Source organism: Hypanus sabinus, chromosome X2, assembly GCF_030144855.1.
Source record: "Hypanus sabinus isolate sHypSab1 chromosome X2, sHypSab1.hap1, whole genome shotgun sequence".
Classification (NCBI taxonomy): domain Eukaryota; kingdom Metazoa; phylum Chordata; class Chondrichthyes; order Myliobatiformes; family Dasyatidae; genus Hypanus; species Hypanus sabinus.
The window spans coordinates 560,788-582,522 of record NC_082739.1 but is presented as its reverse complement, the minus strand read 5'-3'; the positions used below and the strand labels follow the sequence as shown (position 1 = coordinate 582,522).

General features: G+C 39.8%; 1 protein-coding gene across 3 annotated transcripts in view; it reads right to left on the bottom strand.

The window, feature by feature from the left end:
- ncapd3 (non-SMC condensin II complex, subunit D3) overlaps nt 1–21,735 on the bottom strand; it is a 269,184-nt gene that overhangs the window by 44,974 nt on the left and 202,475 nt on the right. For all 3 annotated transcript variants that reach the window (XM_059956769.1, XM_059956770.1, XM_059956771.1), the window contains 3 exons: nt 20,749–20,886; nt 7,525–7,658; nt 6,427–6,623 (listed from right to left, as the gene is read on the bottom strand). In XM_059956769.1, coding sequence (XP_059812752.1) covers nt 6,427–6,623; nt 7,525–7,658; nt 20,749–20,886 — 469 coding nt within the window. The remainder of the gene's footprint in view (nt 1–6,426; nt 6,624–7,524; nt 7,659–20,748; nt 20,887–21,735) is intronic.

The window sequence follows — 21,735 nt, the reverse complement described above, 5'->3', positions numbered from 1 at the left end:
ACATACTGTTACGAGAAGGAAAGCAACCAGAAGTCGTGATACATGTTGGTACCAACGATATAGGCAGGAAGAGGGATGAGGTCCTGAAGTGTGAGTTTTGGGAACTAGGTAGAAGGCTGAAGAACAGGACCACAAGGGTGGCGTTCTCAGGATTGCTACCAGTGCTACGTGATAATGATGGTAAGAATTGGAGGACATTGCAGTTGAATGCGTGACTGAGGAGTTGGTGCAGGGCGCAGGGTTTTAGATTTTTGGATCATTGGGATCTCTTCTGGGGAAGGTGGGACCTGTACAGATTGGAAGGGTTGCAACTGAACTCGAGGGGGAGCAATATCCTTGCAGGTAGGTATGCTAGCATGGTTCGGGAGGGTTTAAACTAATTTGCAAGGGGGATGGGACCCAGAGCGATAGAGCAGTGAAAGAAGTGCATGGAATAAAGCCAGATGTAACATATAGAGAGGCTTTGATGAAAAAGAAGCAGAATAAAGGGTGTAAAGGTAGTAACGTAGAAGGGCTAAAGTGTGTGTACTGCAAGAAGCATCAGGAACAAAGGTGATGAACTGAGAGCTTGGATACATACATGGAATTATGATGTAGTGGCCATTACGGAGACTTGGCTGGCACCAGGGCAGGAATGGATTCTCAATATTCCTGGATTTCACTGCTTTAAAAGGGATAGAGAGGGGGGAAAAAGGGGAGGAATGGTGGCATTACTGGTCAGGGATACTATTACAGCTGCAGAAAGGTTGGGTACAGGATCCTCTTTTGAATCAGTATGGGTAGAAGTCAGGAACAGGACAGGAGCAGTTACTCTACTGGGGGCATTCTATAGGCCCCCTGGTAGCAGCAGAGATACCCAGGAGCTGATTGGGAGGCAGATTTTGGAAAGGTGCAAAAATAACAGGGTTGTTATCATGGGTGACTTTAACTTCCCTAATATTGATTGGCACTTGATTAGTTCCAAGGGTTTAGATGGGGCAGAGTTTGTTAAGTGTGTCCAGGATGGATTCCTGTCACAGTATGTTGACAGGCCGACTAGGGGAAATGCCATACTAGATCTAGTATTAGGTAATGAACCGGGTCAGGTCACAGATCTGTCAGTGGGTGAGCATCTGGGGGACAGTGATCACCGCTCCCTGGCCTTTAACATTATCATGGAAAAGGATGGAATCAGAGAGGACAGGAAAATTTTTAATTGGGGAGGGGCAAGTTATGAGGCTATAAGGCTACAACTTGCAGGTGTGAACTGGGATGATGTTTTTTCAGGGAAATGTACTATGGACATGTGATCAATGTTTAAGGATCTCTTGCAGGATGTTAGGGATAAATTTGTCCTAGTGAGGAAGATAAAGAATGGTAGGGTGAAGTGGAAAGTGAAGTGTAAAATCTAGTCAGGTGGAAGAAGGCAGCATACATGAGGTTTAGGAAGCAAGGATCAGATGGGTCTATTGAGGAATATAGGGTAGCAAGAAAGGAGCTTAAGAAGGGGCTGAGAAGAGCAAGAAGGGGGCATGAGAAGGCCTTGGCAAGTAGGGTAAAGGAAAACCCCAAGGCATTCTTCAATTATGTGAAGAACAAAAGGATGACAGGAGTGAAGGTAGGACCGATTAGAGAGAAAAGTGGAAAGATGTGCCTGGAGACTGTGGAAGTGAGCGAGGTCCACAATGAATACTTCTCTTCGGTATTCACCACTGAGAGGGAACTTGATGACGATGAGGACAATATGAGTGAGGTTGATGTTCTGGAGCATGTTGATATTAAGGGAGAGGAGGTGTTGGAGTTGTTAAAATACATTAGGACGGATAAGTCCCCGGGGCCTGATGGAATATTCCCCAGGCTGCTCCACGAGGCGAGGGAAGAGATTGCTCAGCTTCTGGCTAGGATCTTTATGTCCTCATTGTCCACAGGAATGGTACCGGAGGATTGGAGGGAGGCAGATGTTGTTCCCTTGTTCAAAAAAGGTAGTAGGGATAGTCCAGGTAATTATAGACCAGTGAGCCTTACGCCTGTGGTGGAAAAGCTGTTGGAAAAGATTCTTAGAGATAGGATCTATGGGCATTTAGAGAATCATGATCTGATCAGCGACAGTCAGCATGGCTTTGTGAAGGGAAGATTGTGCCTAACAAGCCTGATAGAGTTCTTTGAGGAGGTGACCAGGCATATAGATGAGGGTAGTGCAGTGGATGTGATCTACGTGGATTTTAGTAAGGCATTTGAGAAGGTTCCACATGGTAAGCTTATTCAGAAAGTCAGAAGGCATGGGATCCAGGGAAGTTTGGCCAGGTGGATTCAGAATTGGCTTGCCTGCTGAAGGCAGAGGGTTGTGGTGGAGGGAGTACGTTCAGATTGGAGGGCTGTGACTAGTGGTGTCCCACAAGGACCTGTTCTGGGACCTCTACTTTTCATGATTTTTATTAACGACCTGGATGCAGGGGTAGAAGGGTGGGTTGGCAAGTTTGCAGACGACACAAAGGTTGGTGGTGTTGTAGATAGTGTAGAGGATTGTCGAAGATTGCAGAGAGACATTGACAGGATGCAGAAGTGGGCTGAGAAGTGGCAGATGGAGTTCAACCCGGAGAAGTGTGAGGTGGTACACTTTGGAAGGACAAACTCCAAGGCAGAGTACAAAGTAAATGGCAGGATACTTGGTAGTGTGGAGGAACAGAGGGATCTGGGGGTACATGTCCACACATCCCTGAAAGTTGCCTCACAGGTAGATAGGGTAGTTAAGAAAGCTTATGGGGTGTTAACTTTCATATGTCGAGGGATAGAGTTTAAGAGACGCGATGTAATGATGCAGTTCTATAAAACTCTAGTTAGGCCACACTTGGGAGTTCCAGTTCTGGTCGCCTAACTATAGGAAGGATGTGGAAGCATTGGAAAGGGTACAGAGGAGATTTACCAGGATGCTGCCTGGTTTAGAGAGTATGGATTATGATCAGAGATTAAGGGAGCTAGGGCTTTATTCTTTGGAGAGAAGGAGGATGAGAGGAGACATGATAGAGGTGTCCAAGATATTAAGAGGAATAGACAGAGTGGACAGCCAGCGCCTCTTCCCCAGGGCACCACTACTCAGTACAAGAGGACATGGCTTTAAGGTAAGGGGAGGGAAGTTCAAGGGGGATATTAGAGGAAGGTTTTTCACTCAGAGAGTGGTTGGTGCGTGGAATGCACTGCCTGAGTCAGTGGTGGAGGCAGACACACTAGTGAAGTTTAAGAGACTACCAGATAGGTATATGGAGGAATTTAAGGTGGGGGGGGGGGGTATATGTGAGGCAGGGTTTGAGAGTCAGCACAACATTGTGGGCTGAAGGGCCTGTAATGTGCTGTACTATTCTATGTTCTATGTACTTTTTTTGCATCAAAGCCTCTCCTGGTCAAACCTGTTACTGCAACCATTGTATGCATTGGTGATATTAAAATAACCAGCAATTTCTTTTAATACAGACTCTCGCTTATATCAATTACTAAACAGATATTTTTCCCCCACAGATGTTGCTTGACCTTTAGTGATTTCAGCATTTTGTTTTATTCTATAAATGTTCCACAGTTGTGAAGATTGCTGACCTGAAAAGTTAACTCTCCTTTATTCAAAAGTACTAAATATTTCCAGCACTTAACACTTCTGAGACAAAGGGTTGTAAAATACCTTTACATTGAATTCTGCTTGCTATTCAACTGATGATGAGAGCATCCTTGCAGAGTTTCAAGAACTAGGGGCATTATTTTAGAATGCAGATGGAGCGGAGGAAGAATTTCTTCTCTCAGAGGGTTATGACTTTTTAGAATTTCTTACCACAGAGAGCACTGGAGGTACAAGTCATTGAATGCATTTGAGGCATGTTCGTACATGTAAGTATGCACAGCATTGTGAGCCGAAGGGCCTGTATTGTGCTGTAGGTTTTCTATGTTTCTAAGGCAGAATAATGGGCCAAACATGGACTAATGGGACACTCTTAGTTAAGTATCTTGATTGGTATGGACCAGTTAGGTTTAAGGGCCCATTGCCATGTTGTGAGAATAAGAAATGGACATAAATTTGAACAGAAGAGACAAGGAATGTGGGGAGAGAGAGGAATGAGTAGTATTGAGGCCATTTAGAACAGCCTTGAGGGGCCAATTGGTCTTATTTCCTTTGTTCTTAAGTTGAGTGACTTACTAAACCATTTTAGTAAGGTAAAAGCTAACCACATTGCAAGAATGGTAGATTCCTTGAAAACAGTAAACAGATGGGTTTTGTCAGCACTGACTTTATATCCTAGAATTTAGTAAATTACTAAAATTTAAATTCCATAGCTCTGTGGGGGAGGTTCAAACTCATGACTTCAGATAGAACTCAGTAAATTAATCATTATGTTACAACCACCTTAATAAAGATCCATAGACATTATAGCACAGTGCAGGGCTTTCAGTCAACGAGGTTGTGCTGACCTTTTAATTTACTCTAAGATCAAACTAACCCTTCCCTCCCGCATAGCCCTCCATTTTTGTCACCCATGTGCATATCAAAAAGTTTCTTAAAAGGGGCCACAGTCGTGTAGTGGTTAGTGCGATGCTATTATAGCTCGGGGCGTTTTGGATTTCGAAGTTCAATTCCAGTGCCATTCTGTAAGGAGTATGTACATTCTCCCCATAGAACACGTGGCTTTTCTCCAGGTGCTCCAGCTTCCTCCCACAGTCCAAAGACATACTGGTTAGTAGGTTAATTGGTCATTGTAAATTGCCCCGTGAGTAGGTTAGGATTAATTGGGATTGTTGGATTGTTAGGGTGGTATGACTCAAAGAGCTGGAAGGGCTTACTCCATGCTGCACCACCAAATAAATAAATATAGGCTTCCAACGTAACTGTCTCTACCACCATTCCTGGAAGTGTGTTTCACGTGCCCACTCTGTTTAAAAAAAAACTTACCCCAGATATTTCCCCATTCATCTTAAATAAAACATAGTGCATAGTCATGATCATCTTAGAAACATACATTACGAATTTGGTTTCAATTTCGTAAGTTCTTTATTTTGAAAAACTTTGTTCTTGGTAGCCCTATCTTATTTAATTTCTTTTTTAAACCTTCCTGGACAGATCAAGCTTTTAACATATGGAAAAGGAAAGGTATAAAATGTTTTCGTGATCTCTTTTTTGAAGATACTTTGATGTCATTTGATCAACTTTCTAATAAATTTGAATTACCTAAATCTAATTTTTTCAGATATTTACAAATTAGAAATTTTTTACATAAAGTTTTACCATCTTTTCCTAATTCAACTTTGATGGACACTACAGATTTGATCTTTACCTTAAATCCTTGTCAGAAGGGATTAGTAGCTTTTATTTATAATATGATTATGAAGATACAACCAGAAATATCAGTTAGAATTAAACAAGAATGGGAAAAAGAACTTCAATACAACATATCAACAGATAAATGGGAAAAAATTTTGCAAATGGTTAATTCTTCTTCTATATGTGCTAAACATGCTTTAATACAATTTAAAATTGTACATAGAGCTCATATGTCTAAAGATAAACTTGCTCGATTCTATTCTCATATTAACCCTCTATGTGACAGATGTCATTTAGCAGTGGCCTCATTGACCCATATGTTTTGGTCATGTCCCACTTTACATAATTATTGGAAGGATATATTTACTACTATTTCCTCAATTTGGAATATAGATTTACAACCTCATTTTATTACTGCAATTTTTGGCATACCAAATGAAGATGGCAATCAGTTTTCCCCCTCAATCAGACGAATGATTGCTTTTGTAACATTAATGGCCAGAAGGTCTATACTACAAAATTGGAAAGAAGTAAATCCTCCTACTACATTTCAGTGGCTTTCTCAAACTATTTCTTATCTGAGTTTGGAAAAAATTAGAAGCACTATTTTTGACTCATCAATTAAATTTGAAGAAACTTGGAGACCGTTTATTCGACATTTTCATATGAATTAATTTGGCCTTTTCCGGACCTTTCTGCTTATTCATGTTCAGGTATGGAGTTCCGGAGTTCTTTGACACTATCTTATACTTGTAAACTGTTGTTATTGCCTATGTTAGTTTAGTTTAGTGTTTTATTTTTTTTTAATATATATTTTTTCTCACATATTTTTTAATATTTTTTTTTTCTTTTTTAATGGCTATTTGTTTTTTTTTCATATAATCATGTGGACTTGATTAAGGTACTTTCTTTTGTTGATGTTTAGTAGGATATTATTATCTTATTATCAATGTGATTTCAAGTCTACTGTATTTATAATTTACTTATTATTATGTTATTTTTTTTTGTGTATATGTGAAAATCAATAAAAAGATTGAAAAAGAAAAGAAAAGATCATCTTAGAAATCATAACATAGTGTTAAAAACACTTGGGCGGCCAGCTTATTAAAGGTGAACATGCATTGCCATTATCTAGCATTTGTAGTTACCTGAGAAATGAGTTTTTTCTGTGCTGCCTGCATGACTGCATTAGCCATGGCCATTTCATCATCCAGCTGAACTTCATCACTAAGTTTTGCTCTGATAGAAGACAGCTTGATCTCCTTGCAACTCATCACCACAAATGTGTCCGACAGCAATTCGTTTGCCTCCATGTCCAAAGGAAGTACTCCATCAACAAAACATGCTAAAATTACATAAAAATATTGAAAATATAATTCTTTCAAAAATGACGTGCGTTGTTTGCATCAAATCAATTCAGTGAGGATGTGCGGGGGGGGGGGGGGGGGCAGCCTGCAAATATCACATGCTTCGGATGCCAATGTATTACGCCCACATTTAATAGGCACTAACCATACATCTTTGGAATGTGGGAGGAAACCAGAGCACCCAGAAAACTCATGTGGTCATGTGGAGAATGTAAAAAACTCCTTACAGATAGTGGCAGGAATAAAACCCCAATTGGTGATTGCGGGTGCTGTACAGCAATGCGTTAACCAATATGCTGATGTGTTAACCACTATGCTAATATGCCACCCATTACATGTAAGAATATTTAAGTAAAAAAGGTCAAAGAGAATTTAATATTGATGTTGAATGGAAACCAAAGAAAATAGCAGGTAGTTTTGAATGGATACCATTCTGCATCTCTAAATTGATTCATCTGACACAAGTGAGTACAGTATATCATGCATCATTCCAGTAATAATGCTTCCACATGCATTATTCCCATTATCTAACACGGATCCATCCTATGCTAATCCAAGTTTACATCTAGGGAAATCTACAGAAAGTGAATCTATGGACTCATTTTCAAGGAATCTACAACTGATGCTCTAGGTATTATTTATTATTATTATTAGTGTTTGCATAGTTTGTCTTCTTTTACACATTGGTTGTTTGCCAGTCTTTGTGTGTAATTTATTTCATTGATTCTGTTGTATTTCTTTGACTACAAGAAAACAAATTTCAGTGTAGTATATGCTGATATATAGTATAATGTATGAAGTGATGTACAAACACTTAATGTATAATTCTGTTATTAGATTTAGAACTGCACCAGAAACTTTGAGAACACAAAATCATACCTAGGATATCATGAGCAAGTTTATTGGTAACATTAAAGCGCTGTTCATCTGTGAAGTGTTGCAACAAGAACTTGTAAATAGTCATTCGTTTCTCTTTGTTTTTATTCCCCTTCAAGGAAAATAGTTTCCTCTCTCTGTTGGAGATAGACAGAACAGTCAGTCAAAACATTGAACACTCCATTCTCCAAAAATACTGAATACATTCAATAAGAGCCAGGACTTTAACTGGCCAATCTGTGACACACATCAACTGTTCAGAAAAATTAAAGAATTACAACACTGCAAAATATTAATTTTCTTATGAATATAGCTGTAAACTTAAAATAGAGAGATTTGCACCGTTTGTAATTACTTGAAAAAAACTTTGAATTACAATGATTTTTGGTTGCTTTATGAAACTCAGATTATGGGTTGTGTTCTCATGGAAGAGTGTTCACAGCCTCCTGCTAAAAGTAGCTGAATGTTGTTACTGAAGTTTTTCATGTTCAATTGCTCATAGTCATACAACAAAGAAATGGGCCCTTAGGCCCACCATAAACTATCAATCTACATTTACGCAACTCAGTCCATAGCCTTGGCTATTTAAGTTCTTGTTTACAGATTTCATGAAAATTGTAAGTACATGTCTCCACCACCCCTCAGGCAGTGTATATTCCAACCATATACCATCTGAAAAAAATTCTTCTACAGATCCCTTCTTAACATTACCCCAAACTTGTGCCCTTTAGCTTTACACAGCTCTGCTGTGGGGAAAAATTTCCTGCTATCTACTTATTGATGTCCTCATGTTCTTGTATCCCTCTAACAGATCTCCTTCTATCCTCTGCTCCAAGAAAACAAATCCAGTCTTATCCATTTTCTCGTAACCATCTCCTGTAACATTCTAGAAAGTTTTTTCTGCACGCTCGCCAGTGTAGACATATCTTTCCTCAAGTGTGGCAATGAGAAATGCACACCATATTCCAGCTGTGGCTGAATGAATGTTTAACACAAGTGATTCTGTCGATGCTGGAAATCCAGAGCAAAGCATCTAAGTCCTGCTGAAGGGTCTTAGCCTTTCTAACCCTCTTTCTTATAAAGTGCATAATTTCACACTTGTCAGGATTAAAATCCACCTGCAATCACTCTAACCATCTTCCCAAATGATCAATATTGTCCTGTAACCCAAGACCACCTTCCTTGCTATCAACATCACCAATGTTCCAGTCATTTGTGAAGTACTTATCATACTTCCTGCATTCACATCTAAATGGAGTGCACATTATGGATGATCTCACCTGGTTAATCAACACTGCCTCTTTAGTCAAGAAAGCACATCAGTGCCTCCACCTCCTGAGGAGATTGAGGTGAGTGAGGCTCCCCACAATAATTCCAACCACATTTTACTGGAGGATCATTGAGAGTGTCCTGGCCAGCTGTATCACTGTCTGGTACCAGGAAATGCAAACCATCTGACCGCAAGACCCTGCAATGGATTTTGAGGACTGCTGAGAGAAGCACTGGGGGTCCCCCCCATCCAAGACAAACACCAAAAGTGCTGGGTTTGCAAAGCCCCCAGCATTGTCAAGGATACCCCCCCCCCCTCCATCTGTACCATCAGGAAGAAGGTACCACAATATAAGAACAAGGCTGGGTTGGGTAACAGTTTCTTCCCCCAGGCTGTGAGACTTCTGAACACCTTGCTACCATATTTCATGACAGTACCAGGAGCATTATACAGTTGTAAATGTCATAGGCCTTTCAGACCTGGTGTTACTTTAATTTAATTTTCTATTTTAAGTTTGATACACAATTTTCGATTAGGGCACATGGATAACAGAGCGGTTATCTACCATTGCCAGTTACTACTACAATACAGAGATCGCCCAAAAACAAACCTTCATAAAGATCTACTGGCTGAATTATGACTTGCCTGATGTTGGGAGCCAGAGATGGAGACGTTGAAAGCGATGTGCGAGGAAGCAGAAGCGAGGCAAATGGGCAGGGGTCCATGCCAGACTAAAAGCAAACCCTAGCCGGCCGGCTCTCCCATCCATTCTGCTCTCCAATGTCCCCTCCCTGGACAATAAAATGGACTTCATCCGACTCCAACGAAATACTCGGTGGGAGTACAGAGTTTGCTCTGTGTTTGTCTTCACAGAGACATGGCTCACTGATGGGATTTCGGATGCTGCCATCCAGCTAAACGGGCTAGCTTTGTTTTGTTCGGACAGAGATGCAGCTGTCTCCGGTAAGGCTCGTGGTGGTGGCTTGTGTGTTTACATCAACATGGAAAGGTGTAAGAACACTGTGCTGGTTTCCAGACACTGCTCATCGCTAGTGGAGTTTGTGGCAGTTCGATGCAGACCATTTTATTTGCCACGGGAATTCACCTGTCCTTATATTCGGTGTCTACATTCCCCCCAGCGCTAATGCTAAGGAGGCGCTCTGTGAACTGTACGGGGCTATTGGCGAACTGCAGAACGCACACACTGAAGGTCTGTTTATTGTCGCTGGTGATTTTAACTACGCGAACCTTAAGTCAGTGCTCCACAAATTCCATCAATATGTGGACTTTGCAACGAGGGGGGAGAACGCATTGGACCTGGTTTACACAAACATCCCCGACGTGTACCAGACAGAGCCCCGCTCCCACCTCGGATACTCAGACCACATCTCTGTTATGCTAATCCCAGCATACAGACCGCTCATCAGGCGCTCCAGACCAGTTCAGAAGCAGGTGAAAACCTGGCCAGCAGGAGCCATCTCTGCTCTTCAAGACTGCTTTGAGCACACTGACTGGCACGTTTTCAGGGAGGCTGCAACCGATGGTGACTCTACCATCTTAGAGGAGTACACAGCATCAGTGACTAGCTACATCAGCGAGTGCTCTTCCAGCATTTGTTGTTTGAGCATGCGCACTTTTTTTTCTTGTCGTTATTCCTTAAACAATGCAGTATAACAACTATTTACATAGCATTTACATTGTATTAGGTATTATAAGTAATGTGGAGATGATTTAAAGTATACAGGAGGATGTGTGTAGGTTATCGTGGATTGGGATTGAAAAAAAATCGGAAGTTCTCTTACCAAGTAAGTCGGAACAGCTACATCCAGTATTATTTAGCGTCAGTTAGTCAAACGTTTGTCTTAGAAAATAGTACATATTTTACCTTTCTATGCATATAAAACTCTTAAGAGAATGTATGTATTTCAATAATTAAACCACTGCATTGCTTAGTAATAATTGTAGCTTTCATCAGGGCAGGGCTTTTCTCACTTTATCCTTTAAAATTGTTCCGATCGTTGACCGACTGTAGCCGAATGCTTTTCCAATGACCGATTGCATTCCACCTCTTTCCGATCGCTTTATAATTTCCACTTTATTTTCAATCGTGATCATTTTCATGAACATTAGCATTGTGGATTCAGAGCTTCGCCAGGTCCTAAAGACCACCATACTGAGAATGGTTAAATAAGGTCCGGGGTTCCGCTGGGTCCTAAAGTCCACCGCTTTGACAGGTTAAATAAGGGACTTGAGCATCTGCATTTTTTGGTATCTGCGAGGGGTCCCGGAACCAATCTCTCGCGGATAAGGAGGGCCGACTGTATATTCCAGTTAAAAGCAAGGACAGTAAGGGTGGGGAGAGTTACCCATGGATAACTAAGGAAAAAAAGGAAGGCATCAAACTAAAAGCTCATGTGTACAAGAGTAGAGGGAAACTGGAAGATAGGGAAAATTTTAAAAGCAACAAAGAAAGGGAAGATACATTATGAAAATAAACTAGCATAAAATAAAGAAAACAGATAAGGGTGGCCAAAGTGAATGTAGGACTCTTGAGGATGACAAGGGGGAATTGATATTGGATAGTAAGGAAATGGCTGAGGCTTTGAATGCATATGCTATGTTGGTTTCATGGTGGAGGACACGTTTAATATGCCGACGAGAGATGATATGGATGCAATGGGAGGTGAGGACCTTGATACAATAGCTATCACTAAAGAGGTAGTGCTGAGCAAACTTGTGGGTCAAAAGATAGACAAGTCCCCTGGTCCTGCTGGAGTGCATCCCAGGGTACTTCTAAAATATTATTTATTTATTAAATTTTTAGAAATGACGAAGAATAAATGTGGTAATAAAATAGTAAGAAAAATAATATTAACCCCCCCCCCCAACCCTTGTCTAAAGAAAGAAAAAAAAGGAAAGAAGAGAAAGATTGCCTGGATATCGGAGGATCCCCACATGCTCCATGGAGTTCAAAATAATTTTGATATTTATTTTTACTTTCCCCAATTACTATAATTTTATCTTCAAAGGACCTATGTATTTAATCCTATTTTTTGTAAGTATGGGAACCAAATTTTCAAAAATATATCATATTCATTTCTTAGACTATACGTAATTTTTTCAAGCGGAATACAACTATGTATTTCATTATTCCAACGATCCATAGTTAAATATAAATCAGATTTCCAAGTAACTGCGATAACTTCTTTGGCTACTGCCAATGCAATTTTTATAAATTTTTTCTGATACTTATTCAATTTAAATTTCGTTATTGCCCCTTCAATATCTCCTAATAAAAATAATAGTGGACTATGTGGGAGTTGTACTCCAATAATTTGTTCCAGTAAAAGTCTTAAATTTATCCAAAATGGTTGAATTTTAAAACAAGACCAAGTAGAATGTATAAAAGTACCAATTTCTTGATTACATCGAAAACATTGGTCAGACATATTTGAATTTAATCTATTTATTTTCTGTGGTGTTATATATAATTGATGTAAAAAATTATATGTATTAATCTAAGTCAAACATTTATTGTATTTCTCATACTATCAGAACATAATCTTGACCAGTTTTTTCCATCAATTTTAACATTCAGATCAGATTCCCATTTTTGTCTTGATTTATGAATTCCTAATTTAATTGTCTGCTTTTGAATCAAATTATACATACAAGATGTAAATTTTTTAATTTTTCCTTTCTGAATTAATATTTCTATTTCACTAGGTTTTGGCATCAACATTGTTTGTCCCAACTTTTCTCGTAAATAGGCTTTTAATTGAAAATAACAGAAAAGAGTGTTATTTGATATTTTATATTTATTTTTTAATTGATCAAATGACATCAATATACCTCCTTCAAAACAATCACCTATATATTTAATCCCCTTTTGAAACCAATTATGTAAAAGTTTATTATCCATTGTAAAAGGAATAAGCCTATTTTGAATTAAAGTTCTTTTTGCTAATAAAGTATTGGAAAAATATGAGTTAGGAAAATCTTTTATACAATGGATTAAAACTTTAAATTCTAATCCTCAAGCTAAAGTAGTTACAAATGGTCAGATTTCAACACCATTTTGCTTAATGAGGTCAACTAGACAAGGCTGCCCATTATCACCTGCTTTATTTGTATTGGCAATAGAACCATGAGCTGAATTAATTAGAACAGATTCAGATATTGGGGGCTTTAGAGTTAATCAAGAAGAATATAAGATTAATTTATTTGCTGATGATGTTTTGATTTATTTAACAAACCCATTGCAATCTTTGCAAAGATTATCTTTTAGATCGGAAGAATATGGGAAAGTATCAGGCTATAAAGTAAATTGGGATAAAAGTGAAATTTTACCCCTTACCAAAGGAAATTATAATCAATGTCGATTAGCAACTCAATTTCGATGGTCAATAAATGGGATAAAATATTTAGGTATTAGAGTTGATAATGATGTAAAAAATTTATATAAACAAAATTATTTGCCATTATTAAAAAAAATAAGAGGATCTTGATAAATGGATGATGTTACCAATAACATTAATAGGTAGAGTTAATGCTGTAAAAATGAATATATTTCCTAGATTGCAATATTTATTTCAAACTTTACCAATACAATTACCTCAGAAGTTTTTTTCAAGAACTGAATAAATATGTAAGGAAATTTCTTTGGAAAGGAAAGATGTTAAGAATATCATTGGAAAAATTGACATGTAAATTTGATTTAGGAGGGTTACAACTTCCAAATTTTAAGAATTATTATAAAGCAAATCAACTTAGATTTATTGCGTCTTTTTTTGATGAAGAAAAACCAGCATGGATTACAATAAAATTAGATAAGATAGGAGAAAATATACCAGAAGATTTTATATATAAATGGGAATCCAAATGGATACGGGAAAAAAAAGAATCTCCTATATTAAGACACTTGATTGATTTATGGAATAAGGTAAATATGGACGATGAGATAAAGAAATCTTTATTAGCATCCCAGGGTACTGAAATGGCACAAGTTATAGTAGAGGCTTTGGTGATAATTTACCAAAATTCTCTGGACTCTAAGCAGGTCCCAGCAGATTAGAAGGTGGTGAATGTCACGCCACTGTTCAAAAAAGGATGCAGGCAAAAGGCAGATAACTATAGGCCAGTTAGTTTAACATCTGTAGTTGGGAAAATGCTTTAAGCTATCATTAAAGAAAAAAGGTGCTACTCAGAGTGGTGAGTGCGTGGAATGGGCTGCCAACAATGGTGGTGGAGGCGGATACGATAGGTTCTTTTAGGAGACTCCTGGATAGGTACAAGGAGCTTAGAAAAATACAGGGCTATAGGTAAGCCTAGTAATTTCTAAGGTAGGGACATGTTCAGTACAACTTTGTGGGCCGAAGGGCATGTATTGTGCTGTAGGTTTCTATGTAAATAGCAATGCATCTGGAAAGGAGAATGGATTCAGCAAAGGCAGGTCCTGTTTGACAAATTTACTGGAGTTATTTGAGGATGTAATAAGCACAGTGGATAAATGGGAATAGATGGACATTACTTACTTGGATTTCCAGAAGGCGTTTGATATGGTGCTGAGTAAAAGATTTATCCATAAGATAAGGATGCATAGAGATGGGGTGATGTATTAGCACATATAGAGGTTTGGTTAACTAATACAAAGCAGAGAGTTCAGATACATGGATGGTTAGCAATCAATGGTAAGAGGTGTGCTGTAGGAGTAGGTGCTGGGCCCGCAACAGTTCACAATATACATTACTGATCTGGAAGAGGGGACCGAGGGTAGTGTATCTAAGTTTGCTGATGACACTACATTGAGTGGAAAAGCAAATTGTACAGAGGATACAGAGAGTCTGCAGAGAAATATAGATAGGTTAAGTGAGCAGGCAAGGGTCTGGCAGATGGAGTGATGGAGTACAATGTTGGTAAATGCGAGGACATCCACTTTGGAAGAAAAAATGGAAGGTCAGATTATTATTTAAATGGTAAAAGATTGCAGCATGCTGCTATGCAGAAGGACTTGGGAGTGCTTGTGCATGCAGGGGAACTAAGGGTTATGGGGAAAAGGCAGGTAGGTGGAGACAAATCCATGACCAGATCAGCCATGATTTTACTGAATGGTGGAACAGGTTCAATGGGCCAGATGTCCTCCCTCTACTATTTCTTATGTTCTTAAGAGTCATAGAGAAGTACAGCACAGAAACAGGCCCTTTAGCCCACCTAGGTCATACCAAACTATTAATCTGCCTAGTCCCATCAACCTGTCACAAAATGCTGGTGGAATGCAGCTGGCCAGGCAGCATCTATAGGGAGAAGTGCTGTCGACATTTTGGGTCCTGATGAAGTGTCTCGGCCTGAAACGTCGACTATGTTTCTTCCTATATATGCTGCCTGGCCTGCTGCGTTCCACCAGCATTTTGTGTGTGTTGCTTGAATTTCCAGCATCTGCAGATTTCCTCGTGTTTGCCCATCAACCTGTACCTGGATCATATCCCTCCATACCCTTCCCATCCATGTACCTATCCAAATTTCTTTTAAATGTTGCAATTGAACTTGCATACACTTCCGCAGGCAGTTCGTTCGACGCTCTTACAACCCTGAGTGAAGTAGTTCCCCATCATGTTCCCCTTAAACATTTCACCTTTCAACCTTAACTTATGACCTCTAGCTCATCTCACTCAACCTCAGTGGAAAAAGCCTGCTTGCATTTGCCTGATCTATATCCCTCATAATTTTGTATACCTCTTCCAAATCTCCCCTCAATCTTCTGCATTCCAGGGAATAAAGACCTAATCTGTTTAACCTTTCCTTATAACCCAGGAGCTCAAGTCCTGGCAACATCCTTGTAAATTTTCTCTGTACTCTTTCAACCGTATTTACATCTTTCTTGTAGGTAGGTGACCAAAACTGCACACAGTACTTCAAATTGGACCTCACCAACATCTTATACAACTTAAACATAACATCCCATCTCCAGTACTCCATACATTGATTTATAAAGGCAAATGTGCCAAAGACTTTCTTTATAACCCTATCTACCTGAGACGCCACTTTCGAGGAATTATGGACCTGTATTCACAGATCCCTTTGCTCTACCACACTCCTCAGTGCCCTATCGCTCACCCTACAAGTTCTACCCTGGTTTGTCCTCCCAAAGTGCAACACCCAACACTTGCCTGCATTAACTTCCAATATGCTATTTTCCAACCCATTTTTCCAGCTGGTCCAGATTCCATTGCAAGCTTTGATAGTCTTCCTCACTGTCCACTACACCCCCAATCTTGGTGTCATCCGCATATTTGCTGATCTAGTTAACCACATTATCAACCAGACCATTGATATAGATGACAAACAACAATGGACCCAGCACTGATCAGAGGGATAGGAAGGTAGGCAGAGGGAACGGCGTAGCTCTGCTGGTAAAGAATGGCATAAAATCAGTAGAAAGATGTGACATGGAATTGGATGATGTTGAATCCTTGTGGGTTGAGTAAGAAACTGTAAGGGTAAAAGGACCCTGATGGAAGTTATATACAGGCCTCAAAATAATAGCTGGGATATGGACTACAGATTACAATGGGAAATGGAAAAGGCGTGTCAAAAGGGCAATGTTATGATAGTCGTGGGAGATTTTAACATGCAGGTAGATTGGAAAAATCAGGTTGGTAATAGATCTCAAGAGAGGAAATTGTTCAATGCCTGGGAGATGGCTTCTTAGAGCAGTTTGTCATTGAGCCTACGAGGGGATCAGCTATACTGGATTGGGTGTTATGTAATGAACCGGAGGTGATTAGGGAGCTTAGGGTAAAGGAAAGCAAAGGAGACAGCAATCACAATATGATTGAGTTCAACTTAAAATTTGATAGGGAGAAAGTAACGTCTGACATAGCAGTATTTCAGTGGAGCAAAGGAAATTACAATGGTATGAGGGGAGTTGGCCAAAGTCAATTGGAAAGAGATGCTGGCAGGGATGAAAGCAGAGCAGCAATGGCTTGAGTTTCTGTGAAAAATAAAGAAGGTGCAGGATAGATGTATTCCAAAAACAAAGAAATACTCAAATAGCAAAATAGTACAACCGTGGCTGATAAGGTAAGTCAAAGCTAGTGTAAAAGTGAAAGAGAGGGTATACAACAAAGCAAAAATTTAGAGGGAAGATAGAGGATTAGGAAGCTTTTAAAAACCTACAGAAAACAACTAAAAGAATTACTAGGAGGGAAAAGATGAAATATAAAAGCAGACAAGCAAACAATATCAAGGTGGACAGAAAAAAAGCTTTTCCAAGTATACAAGCCCACAAAACATAGCAGCAGAATTAGGCCATTTGGCCCATCAGGTCTGCTCCGCCATTCAACCACGGATAATCCTTCTTCTCCTCCTCAGCCCCACTCCCTGTAACCTTTGATGCTATGTCCAATCAAGAGCCTATCAATCTCTGTCTTTCAAGCATCCAACGACCTGGCCTCCACAGCTACCTGTGGTAACAAATTCCACAAATTCAGCACCCTCAAGCTAAAGAAATTTATCAGCAGGTCTGTTTTAATGAACACCCCACTATCCTGAGTTTGTGCTCTCTTATCCTGGATTCCTCCACCATGGTAAATATCCTTTTCACATCTACTCTATCAACATTCGAAAGGTTTCAATGAGATTCCCCCTCATCCTTCTAAATACGAGTGAGTACAGACCCAGAGCTATCAGACGTTCCTCATATGATAACCCTTTCATTCCTGGAATCATCTTTGTGAACGTCCTCTGAACCCCCTCCAATGCCAGCACATCTTTTCTTAAATGAACCCAAAACTGTTCACAATATTCAACGTGAGGCCTCACCAGTGCTTTATAAAGCCTCAGCATCACATCCCTGCTCTTGCATTTTAGACCCCTTGAAATGAATGCTAACATTGCATTTGCCTTCCTCACCACCGACTCTACCTGCAGGTTAACCTTTAGGGTGTACTGCACAAGGACTCCCAAGTCCCTTTGCATCTCAGAGTTTTGGATTTTCTCCCCATTAAGAAAATAGTCTGCACATTTATTTCTACTAGCAAAGTGCATGACCATGCATTTTCCAACATTGTATTTCATTGGCCACTTTCTTGCCCATTCTTCTAATCTGTCCAAGTCTTTCTGCAGCGTCCCCGTTTCCTCAACACGACCTGCCCCTCCATCAATCTTCGTATCATCCACAAACTTGGCAACAAAGCTATCTATTCCATCATCTAAATCATTGATATACAGCATACAAAGATGTCGTCCCAACACTGCAGAACACCACTAGTCACTGGCAGCCAACCAGAAAAGGATCCTTTTATTCCCACTCTCTGCACCCTACCAATCAGCCAATGCTCTAACCATGCCAACAACTTTCCTGTAATACCATAGGCTCGTAACTTGGTAAGCAGCATCACATGTGGCACCTTGTCAAATGCCTTCTGAAACTTCAAATATACAACATCCACTGCATCCCCTTTATCTATCCCACTTGAAATCTCCTCAAAGAATTCCAACAGGTTCGCCAGGCAGGATTTTCCCTGAAGGTAACCATGCTGACTTTGTCCTATGTCACCAAGTACTCTATAACCTCACCCTTAGCAATTGACTCCAACATCTGCCCAACCACTGAGGTCAGGCTAACTGGTCTATAATTTCCTTTTTGCTGCCTTCCTCCTTTCTTAAAGAGTGGAGTGAAATTTGCAATTTTCCAGGATGGGGGGGTGGGGGGGGGGGAGAGAATCTCATTGAAGCCTTTCAAATGTTGAAATCAGTGTAGATTTGGAAAGGATGTTTCCCATGGTGGGAGAGCCTAGGACAAGAGGGAACAGCTCAGGATTTAAAACAGAGATGTGGAGAAATTTCTTTTGTGACAGGGTGGTGAATATGTGGAATTTGTTACAACAAGCAGCTGTGGAGGCCAGTTTGTTGGATGTATTTAAGGCGAGATGGGTTGGTTCTTGATTGGCCACAGCATCAAAGGTTATGAGGAGAAGGCCAGAGAGCTGGGCTGAGGAGGGATAAGCCATGATTGAATGGCGGAGCAGACTCGATAGACCAAATGGCCAAATTCTGTACCCATGTCTTGTGATCTCTGTGGTACTCCACTATTCACAGGCCTCCAGTCAGAGAGGCAACTATACCTGGGCATTTTTTTGCAAAACCAATGTCCAATCCAATTTACTACCCCATCTTGAATGCCAAATGACTGAACCTCTTGACCATTTGGGACCTTGTCAAATGCCTTGCTAAATTCAATGTAGACAACATCCACTGCCTTTCTTTCACCAACTTTCTGGCAACTTCATCAACAGAAAGTTAGGTTAGACATAGCTTACCACAAAGCCATGATGACAATCCCTGATCAGTCTCTGTCTGTCCAAATACTTGTATATCTGGTCCCTTAGTATACATTCCAATAACTTATCCACTACTGATGTCAGGCTCACCAGCCTATAATTTCCTGGTTTACTCTTAGAGCCCTTCTTAAACAATGGAACAACATTAGCTATCCTCCAATCCTCCGGCATCTCACTAGTGGCTAGGCTAGGGCTCTTCCAATTTCTGCACTAGCCTCTCACAGGATCTGAGGGAACACCTTGTCAAGCACTGGAGATTTATCCACCCTAATTTGCCTCAATACAGCAAACACCTCCTCCTCTGTAATCTATATATGGTCCATGACTTCGCTACTACTTTGTCTCACTTTTACAGACTCTACACCTGGTTCCTGCGTAAATACAGATGCATAAATTCCATTCAAGATCCCCCCCATCTCTTTAGGGTCCATGCACTGATGATACTCTGATCTTCCAGAGGACCAATTTAGTTCCTTGCTTTCCTTTTGCTCTAAACATATCTGTAGAATCCCATAAGATTCTCCTTCATCTTGTTTGCTAAGGAAACCTCATTCCTGCTTTTTGCCCTCCTGATTTCCTTCTTAAGTGTTCTCTTGTATTTTTTATACTCAAGTACCTCATTTGCTCCTTTCTGCCAATACCTTAAATGTACCTCCTTTTTCTTAACCAGGACCTCAATACCACTTGAAAACCAAAGTTTCCTAATCCTGTTATCCTTGCCTTTTAATCTGACAGGAACATATGAACTCTATGCTCTATTTCTTATATGTCCTTAACAAAGGCCATACTGAAGTTCATGCAGGCTGTCTCAACCACATTGCCCTCATCAATACTTTATGTTTGAACAATGCAGTGAAATTGGTCATGCAGGATCTCCCCCAATAAAGCCATGAATTAACAAAAACAGGTGCATTAACGTTGTTCAAATGGGGAAAAAAATGGTATGCAACACAAAATACAAGTCAGAAAATATTAACTGATCAGGAAACTCTTGCTTAAAATGAACTTAATAAATCAGGGTTTGAAAATCTGTGCACTGTATTAACAGACAAATGACAATTCTGTACCAATGATCTAACAGTGAAAGCACGTTGAGAATCCCACAACTTTTACATTTAGGTTATAGTTCAAGAAATCTGGAGCTGATATTGTCATTTAATTTGGACAGAATTGCCAGAATCCTGTGTAGTGTTATGAATAATGAAAGAGAAGCAGAAAACTAGTGCAAATCCTAAAATCATTGATATTTGCACCTTTCCACAGTATGACTAAAGGTCACACACCTGAAATATTTCTGTCTGCACATGCAACTTCTTGTTTTTCTTTCAGCTTCCTACGTTTGTTAACTTGCATGTTTAATTTATGTAATGCAAGTAGTTTTTAAAAAATCTAATAGGTTATGTAAATAAAAAGAGAACACCCATTCAGTAGTTACCTTTAGCCTGACTAATAGAGGGCAATCAGATGATACAGTTCCCACAACCTATTTTAATATTACTGACTAATCAGGTTACCTTTAATGTGAATTTTGTAAAGCATTCAATGTTATTTGTAAGAAGACTTTTCAGGCTGATGTCAATACAACTTAACTATCATTTAAAGTTGAAGTATACATACCGCTCAGTTTGAGAAAACTTATTGTACTTTTCGTGTTTTTCATAGGCATTGAAGTGGAAAATGCATTCAAGAAACTGTTGAGAGAAGGTACCAGGGTTTCTTTTCAAGAGCAGGTGGACTAAACAGAACTCTGCAAAACTGAAATAAAACAGAAGTCAGCTTTATTACACATTTAAAGTATTAAACATGAGCTAGAAATAAACTAAAATTAATAGCAATTTAATGGCAACTTTCTTGTTATTACTTCATTAAGACAAACATAACTTCAAATGATAATAAAATACACGTGCATGCCAAGATCAAATAGAAATATCAAGGAAATTTATAGCTAACCTCAGGTCTATAGGATTTGGATTACAGAATTGATGGCTTTGTTGCCAAGTTTGCAGACGATACAAAGTAAGGTGGAAGGGCAAGTAGTTTTGAGGCAGTAGAGAAGCTACAGAAAGACTTACACAGATTAGGAGAATGGGCAAAGAAGTGGCAAATGGAATATAGAGTTGGGAAATGTATGGTAAGTAAGAGGCTCGTCATGAGGCACATCAAGACCCTGCTGCCCCCATTACTGGACCCCCTGCAGTTTGCGTACCGTCCCAACCGCTCGACAGACGCCATTGCCATCACCCTCCACCTGGCCCTAACCCACCTGGACAAAAAAGACACAAACGTTTGAATGCTGTTTGAATAGTTCAGCATTCAACACAATCATTCCTCAGAAACTGATTGGAAAGCTGAGCCTACTGGCCCTGAACACCTCCCTCTGCAACTGGATCCTAGACTTTCTGACTGGGAGACCTCAGTCAGTCTGGATTGGAGGCAGCATCTCTAACACCATCAAACTGAGCATGGGGGCCCCCCAGGGCTGTGTGCTGTTCACCCTGCTGACCCACGACCATGCTGCAACACACAGCTTGAACCACATCATCAAGTTCGCTGATGACACGACTGTGGTGGGTCTCATCAGCAAGAACGACGAGTCAGCTTACA